We start from the raw sequence: 8,070 nt of genomic DNA, 5'->3' as shown, positions 1-8,070 counted from the left end.
CTGCGCGTCTGGAGCCTGTGCTCCGCAACGGGAGAGGCCACAACAGTGAGAGGCGCCCCCTCACCAAAAAAAAAAAAAAAAAAAAAAAATGTATCAGTCTCTACATCTTTAAATTTAGTAGTGTAAGCAGTAGAAATATTCATTACATTTATTTTGTAATAAATAAGTTACATATTTATGGGAATTAGAAGGTATTCCAGAATAGGATGGTTACCTTAGGATGGCCTTTATATATTCTAGAAAACTGTTCTTTAAATTAACTAGCTCCTCCTAAAATGTTACTAAGATAGGAAGTTTTAGCCTTTTCATATTAGCAGTATGAAGTACTTAGACAGTAGTATTGACACAACTAGTTGAGAAAAAGTAGTTTTGGAGGGAAATGGAAGGATTTTTTGAGGTAAAATTTTGTTTTTGTTTGGAGAATTCCCAGAGAACCTCATTACAATGTGCTACCATGACAGGAATTTTAAAAAGGCAAACAAATCAAGATATATACTCTTATTTGTAATATACTCTTATTTGTCTTTTAGGACTAGCTTGTTTTATAGACTAGAATTGTTTCTATAGTGTGAAACAGACATTTTATTACTTTTATTTTTTTAAAGTTCTTTTCTTTTTTAAAAAAAGATTACTTTTTTTTTTTAAATTTTTTTTGGCTGCATCGGGTCTTCGTTGCTGCATGCGGCTTTCTCTAGCTGCGGCGAGCGGGGGCTACTCTTCGTTGTGGTGCGCGGGCCTCTCGTTGCTGTGGCTTCTTTTGTTGCAGAGCATGGGCTCTAGGCGCGTGGGCTCAGTAGTTGTGGCACGTGGGCTTCAGTAGTTGTGGCTCATGGGCTCTAGAGCGCGGGCTCAGTAGTTGTGGCACACGGGCTTAGTTTCTCCACAGCATGTGGGATCTTCCCGGACCAGGGCTCGAACCTGTGTCCCCTGCATTGGCAGGTGGATTCTTAACCACTGTGCCACCAGGGAAGTCCCTAGTCACATTACTTTTAAGGAAAAACTTAGGACTGGAGAAATTATAGTGTCTGTTATTGTACTGCCCATTTTACTTATCTTAGTCTTGTCAGTCATTAATGATTGGAGCTAGACCTGGGGGCGGGGGTGGATTATACAAAAGAAATTAAGAGCTGCTAGTGGTTCATATGAGGAAACAATGTGAATACAATGTTGAAGCAAATGGAGAATATAATTTAAATATTTAATAAGCTTCTAAGTTTTGTGGTAGAGACTCCAAGAGCTGTAGGTTTTCAAAGAAGATTTCTGCAGAGGTACTGTAATGAAGGAAAATTTCTTGAAAGAAGTGGGTTTTGAAGATGGGCAGGATTTAGATTAAAAGAGATGGAAGAATATCTCAGGAAGGAGGGACCTGGTTATCAGAAGAATAAGCATGACTATTTGGGTGGATAGTTGGGAGACTGACATGGCTAGAGTGGCAAAGTCATGCAGGGAGGAATGAAAATGTATAGCTAAGGTAGAACCAGGAGAAATGGTAATTTTGAAAAGGTTACAAAGAAGAGAAAATTTTGGAACTTTGGGGCTTACGTAGAGTAGGAGACTTTGGACAGCTTGAAGGTAAGGCAGAAGCAGTAAAAATTGGAAGGGTCATATTGTACCTACTCACTTAGATCTTACATCTTCAACAATAAAATCATACCATTGCTGGGTTTTTTCCCTGGCTTGGGAATGCCTTGCTCCTACATGTAGCTAGTTATACACATAACCAATCCAGAGAAATTCCCTTTTTCTGGTTACACACACATCTTTTTTTTTTTTTTTTTTTTTTTTTTTAGTACATCTTTATTGGAGTATAACTGCTTCACATGAATCCTCCTGAAAATATCAGGACCTAGTACTGAGGTGACAGATTATTCTGTCAACAGCCAAAATCCTCTTGGACTCCTAGTCACCATCTGGTGATTATTTGATTTGACATCAATGGTGATCTGTGCCTCCGATTTCATTTGCAAAAGTCATGCCATGAACAACAACAGTGATAAACATCTTTCTCTGTAATTGTTCATAGTGACTGAGCCTGGAGCCTTTCAGTGGAATTTATAATCCATTTTTTGGAAAGGATAAATTGTTGAAAATGACTTAACCTGATGTGTGGAATAACATTTTCTATACAGCGTGTCACATGTTACCTTTATATTTTTGTCAGGGTTGTTTTGTTGTTGGGGTGTTGATACTTTGAGTAAAAAACACAGAAAAGAATATTGAGTCATGTGTCACTCATGTAACTATCTCCCAGAATTAAGGGCTTTCAGTATTGTTGAAACTGTATTGGGTTCTTGTTTTTTGGGGGGTGAGGTGTTTTAATTAAGAAGTCAATCTCAAAAAAAAAAAAAATTGAGAGAGACTTTAGAAAAGGAGTTCAGAATCCACCAAAACAATTTGCATTTAGTCAAAATGCCTAACATTTTGTGTATGATTTTATCCACATGGTCATACTCTACATAGTCTTAGCTATTCCCACTCTACTCATTCCTTTTCTGTCAAAACATTTAAACATGCTCAGGTCATTTCTAACTTGACAACATAAAAAAGAAAAATTTTCTTTTATATCCCTTTACAGTTGCTCCTAGATTTCTTGCATTTGAAGCCAGACTTCATGAATGAGCACTTCACTTTTAAAAACTATTTATTTATTTATTTATTTTTGGCTGTGTTGGGTCTTCGTTGCTGCGTGCGGGCTTTCTCTAGTTGCGGCGAGCGGGGGCTACTCTTAGTTGTGGTGCGCGGGCTTCTCATTGCAGTGGCTTCTCTTGTTGCGGAGCACGGGCTCTAGGGCTTGCGGGCTCTAGAGCGCAGGCTCAGTGTGGCACATGGCCTTAGTTGCTCTGAGGCATGTGGGATCTTCCCGGACTAGGGATTGAACCCACGTCCCCTGCATTGGTAGGCGGATTCTTAACCACTGTGCCACCAGGGAAGTCCTGAGCACTTCACTTTTTATTTCTTTCAGCCCACTGCAGTCTGTATCATAGATTGTGCAAATAGTCTGACATGTACTAAAACTCTTACCAGTGCAACCTCTTTGTTGCTTAAATTCAATGGATAGTTTTTGTTCTTGACCATTATACAACTTTAACCAGTCCTTAAAATGTTCTCTTCCCATGGCTTCCGTTACAGCACATTCTTCTGGTTTTTCTCCTGTCTCAGGCAACTTCTCCATTTTTTTCATATGTTTTTTGAGTGTCTGATAAGCACTATACACTGTTTTTGGTATATAGCACTAAAAGACAAAAACCCACGACCTTTTGGTACTTACATTGTAGTCTGGGTTTTCTTCCTTCACTTGTGTTGTTCTTCAGAGTTTTACTTTGCCTTTGAGTTTTTAGTCTATATAGTATCCAGCAATAATATGGGCTTTGGTGACCATTTATTGCTCTAAATCCCCATCATTATCTCTAACCTAGATAATCTGCTCCAGAATCATATTCTGCATATCTCCACAAGGATGGCCCTCCTACAGGCTCCTCAGATTGATCTCAAGTTCAATCCCAAACTGAATTCACTTCTCCATAAATTAATTCCTCCATTTTCCCTATGTCTGAATGGCAATACTCTCCATCCAGGAAACTGAGACATTATTTTTCATTTCTATCCTTTACCCGCTTTGTCCAACAAATGTCAGTTCTCTAGTATAGCTCTTAAATATTTCTGTAAACTGTCTCCATCTGCACTCCCGTTGTAGTTAATGCAACCATTTGTTGCCAAGACTGTTACATTAGCTTCAATAAATGTATTTGCCTCCATTCTTGCTACTTCCCTTTAGAATATGGGCTGTCTCTGGCACCTGACAGAGGGCATAGTGCACGTAGTAGACACTCAAGTACAGGAATACCTCATTTTATTGAGCTTCACAGATACTGTGTTTTTTACAAATTGAAGGTCTGTGACAACCTTCATTGAGCAAGTCTTAACGACACCATTTTTCCAACAGCATCTGTTCACTTCTGTGTCTCTGTGTCACATTTTGGTAATTCTTGCAACATATCAAACTTTTTCATTATATTTGTCATGGTGATCTGTAATCAGTGACCTTTGATGTTACTATTGCAAAAAGATTACAGCTTGTTGAAGGCTTAGATGATGGTTAGCGTTTATAAACACAAAGTATTTTTTAATTAAGGTATGTACATTGTTTTATAGACAGTACTGTTGCACATTTAATAGTATAGTGTAAACATAAATTTTATATGCACTGGGAAACCCAAAAATTTATGTGATTTGCTGTATTGTAATATTTGCTTTATTGCAGTGGTCTGGGACTCAACCTGCAATATCTTCGACTTATGCCTGTATTTGAGTGGATGAATAGCAACCATCACACCGTATTCTTTTTTTCTTCATTCACTCTCTAGACTGTAAACTCTGAGGGTAAAGAGAGTGTCTTGTTTACTGTTATATTACTACTTCCTGGGGTGTAGTGCCTGTGTGTTGTAAGTGGTCTGTAGCTATTTGGTGACAGAATAAAGGAACGACTTTTTTGTATAAATGTAGATATTGTTAACATCCTCCCTTTTCTTCTCATCATCTCCGTTCATTTATACAATGAAGGAACTGAGGCTAACAGCATAAATCTGTTGTTTTTATATAAAGTTAAATCATAAAATTATATATACGTGATGACCATCTTTTGTGTACCTTCTTTCAACATGGTGAGATTCATCCAGTAGTATGCTAAAACTGGCTTGTTCCAGCTCCGGAGAGCTGATTATTAAAATTTCAGGAACTTGGCAAGCCAATTTTTAAACCATTGGTAGCTTGAAATTGGTCATGGGGCAAGTATTCCATCACAGAAATCGACTAACATTACAAATCAGGGCCTTTTATTTGGAGGGCTGGTTTACCAGCACATCACTGGATTCATCCACATTGTTGCATGTAGTTGTAAATTATATATTCTCATTGCATATAGTTTTCTGCTGTGTGAATATGTCATTAGCAGTTTATCCATCCTTTTGTATATTGATGATAGTGTAGTTTCTAGTTTTGATACATATTTCCCTTATACAGATATGTGGTTGACCCAGCACTATATTTTGAAGACTAATTTTTGTTCACTGCAGTGCAATGTTACCTCTGTCATAAATCAAGTGACTGTGTGTGTGGGTCTGTTTCTAGACTCTTCTGATTTTGATTAGTTTATCTGTTCTTGTACTTATAACACACTGTCTTAATTACTGTCGTTTTATCATAGATATTGGTATCTGGTGGTAGTTCTCCGTTATGTTCTTCAATATTGCCTTGGTTTTTCTTGACCCTTTGTGTTTCCACATGAATTTTATAATAAGCTTTGCAATTTGGGGAAAAACTTTCTTTGATTTTAATTGGGATCGCATTGAATTTTTAGGTGGCTTTGTGGAGAATTACCATCTTTACAATATTTAATCTTTCAGTTCATGAACATGGTGTGTTTCTCCATTTACTTAGCTTTCATTTCTCTCAGTAAATTTTGTAGTTTTCAAGATCTTTCATGTTTTTCATTAGATTTGTTCCTGGGGCTTTGATGTTTTTTGGTGCTATAATAAATTGTAGTTTTTAAAATATTGGGGGTTTTGTTTGTTCCCGGTATATAGTGGATTTTTTCATTTTTGTTTTTATTTTATTTTGTATATTGACCTTGTATCAAGTGATCTTGCTAAATTCACCTATTCTAATAGATTAGTCTTTTGATTTCTTCATGTTTCTCTTGATGTTGAATTCTCTTTTAAATAGCTTCAGACTTCTTTGGTGTTATAGAGAGAGCTAATGTTATCACATGTTTAAAGATCATCTGCACTGATCTTTCCTTGTATCTGTGGGTCACTCAAAGCTGCTGAGAAATAGATACATCTTACTTTATACTGCACTGCTAAACTTATTGCTACTTTTGTCTCACATTATGAAAGACCAGATAATGACTAGCAGAAGTAGTTTCTTTGTATTTTTTACCATAATTTCTGTGCCATTCTCTTATATACTCTTAGCATAAACTTGGCATAAAGCTTTTCTTTTACCTCAGTAAAAGATAAAACATCTTAATTATGTAAATGGAACAGTGTTACTCAGAAATATTTACTGTTTTATCTTTAGGAATCCTTTCAAGTCATCCCAAATATGGTTCCATCCCTAAACTTATATGTAAGTATGAACAATACTAGTTCTCTTAGCTTTTCAACCTAAGTAAAATAACTAGCTTTTATCAAATGTTTTGTGTTACTAATAACAGTTATTTGGTTATTTGTTTTGACAAATCATTTTTTTTTGATATCAAGTATTCTTTTGTTTGTATTATTTTTTTTTTTTTACATCTTTATTGGAGTATAACAAATCATTTTGTTTAAGCTTTTCATCAAATGGACTACTTGGGCATTTTATTGTTAGCATTAAAAATCATGAGCTACTTGAAAGAGGCTTTTTTTCTCTTTTTATAATGCAATAGAACTATTAATTTAAAATTATTTTGTTAAATAATCATATTTTTAAAATTATATTAAAGATATAATCATTTAAATTATATAATTAAAGATATAAAATTTGAAAGTAAGTTCTCTTGGTCTGTGAGAAAAGAAAGTTGTCCAGCTATTCTGATTAATCAAAATAAAGTGTATTTTAAAATTAAGCATAATTTTTAAAAACCTCTTTAATTTACAGTCAGTAAATAAACATAACTTACATTTATAAGCATAGCTTCTTTACATTTTATAATATGGTTGATAGAAGAGATACTAAATTGCCCTGAAAAAGAGTACCTGGGGCTTTCTGTGAATCTTTCCAGGGTAGTCTCTATTAAATAAAGATGCAACAATAGCCATATTTAGGTACACTTCATAATATATTATTTTAAGGCATTTGTAGCACCTGATTTAAAAAATAATCTTATGAAATTCGCAGGGCAAATGGTGTGATTCCCATTTTATAAGGAATGAAATGGCCTATTGTTTTGATTCTTCATTCCATTATACTGTTACCACATTTTTCCTATCTGTATTAATAAAGTAATTAGTAAAGCAGAATTTATCTTACAGCAGCTTTATTTTAACTTATTTTGTGAAAGTGAATTATATCTACCGAATCTTTCTGTGAACTCTGAATGTGATTTAATATGGTACTTTTACTATTATTTCAGGAAATCCCAGTTTTTCCACACCAAAGGCATATTTAGAACCATATATTTTCTTAAATTTTTATATATTTATTTATTTATTTTTGGCTGTGTTGGGTCTTCGTTTCTGTACGAGGGCCTTCTCTAGTTGTGGCAAGTGGGGGCCACTCTTCATCGTGGTGCATGGGCCTCTCACTGTCACGGCCTCTCTTGTTGTGGAGCACAGGCTCCAGACGCGCAGGCTCAGTAGTTGTGGCACACGGGCTCCAGACGCGCAGGCTCAGTAGTTGTGGTGCACGGGCCTAGTTGCTCTGCGGCATGTGGGATCCTCCCAGACCAGGGCTCGAACCCGTGGCCCCTGCATTGGCAGGCAGATTCTCAACCACTGCACCACCAGGGAAGCCCAAGAACCACATTTTTTAAAATGTTCTTTTAGAAAAGGTTTTTGTCTAAAGAGGCATATTGAGTTACACTTTTTGTTTATTTTTACTAAAAGTTGCTTGCATCATGGGATACTTTGCTGGAAAGCTTTCGTATGTGAAAACTTGCCAAGAGAAGTTCAAGAATCTTGAGAATTCCCCTCTTGGAGAAGCTTTACGATCAGGACAGACACGACGATCTTCACCAACTGGGTAGGCCATTCAGTTCTTATTAAAGGTTTTTCATTTTAGGTAAAAAATTATAACTAGATATTGCCGTAATTGAGGGCATGAAACATGGCCTAACTGAAGGAACGTTTGAAACTTGTCATTTTGCTGCAAGCTAAAGCTAATTTTGTTTTCAGAAGTAGAACAAGATTTGTTTGCTTTTGTTTTAAGTATAGAGTTGCATTCTACTGGGAGTTCATGTCCCAGAATGAGAGATTTTAATTTGTCAAACACGTTTGGTTACTATACGTTGACTTTTTTTTTTTTTTGAATTCCCACATATTATCAATCCCATCTCTTAACAGATTTCAGCTTTGTAATCCTTCTGTTGTT

At 35.9% G+C, this 8,070-nt stretch overlaps 1 protein-coding gene across 4 annotated transcripts in view; it reads left to right on the top strand.

Annotated features, from left to right (window-relative positions):
• OCIAD1 (OCIA domain containing 1) overlaps nt 1-8,070 on the top strand; it is a 23,648-nt gene that overhangs the window by 7,159 nt on the left and 8,419 nt on the right. For all 4 annotated transcript variants that reach the window (XM_007456095.1, XM_007456094.1, XM_007456097.1 and 1 more), the window contains 2 exons: nt 6,079-6,126; nt 7,587-7,722. In XM_007456095.1, coding sequence (XP_007456157.1) covers nt 6,079-6,126; nt 7,587-7,722 — 184 coding nt within the window. The remainder of the gene's footprint in view (nt 1-6,078; nt 6,127-7,586; nt 7,723-8,070) is intronic.

Source organism: Lipotes vexillifer, unplaced genomic scaffold (assembly GCF_000442215.2).
Source record: "Lipotes vexillifer unplaced genomic scaffold, Lipotes_vexillifer_v1.1 scaffold42, whole genome shotgun sequence".
Classification (NCBI taxonomy): Eukaryota; Metazoa; Chordata; class Mammalia; order Artiodactyla; family Lipotidae; genus Lipotes; species Lipotes vexillifer.
Note: the sequence above shows the minus strand (reverse complement) of the source record. Positions and strands in the feature narration are given on the sequence as shown.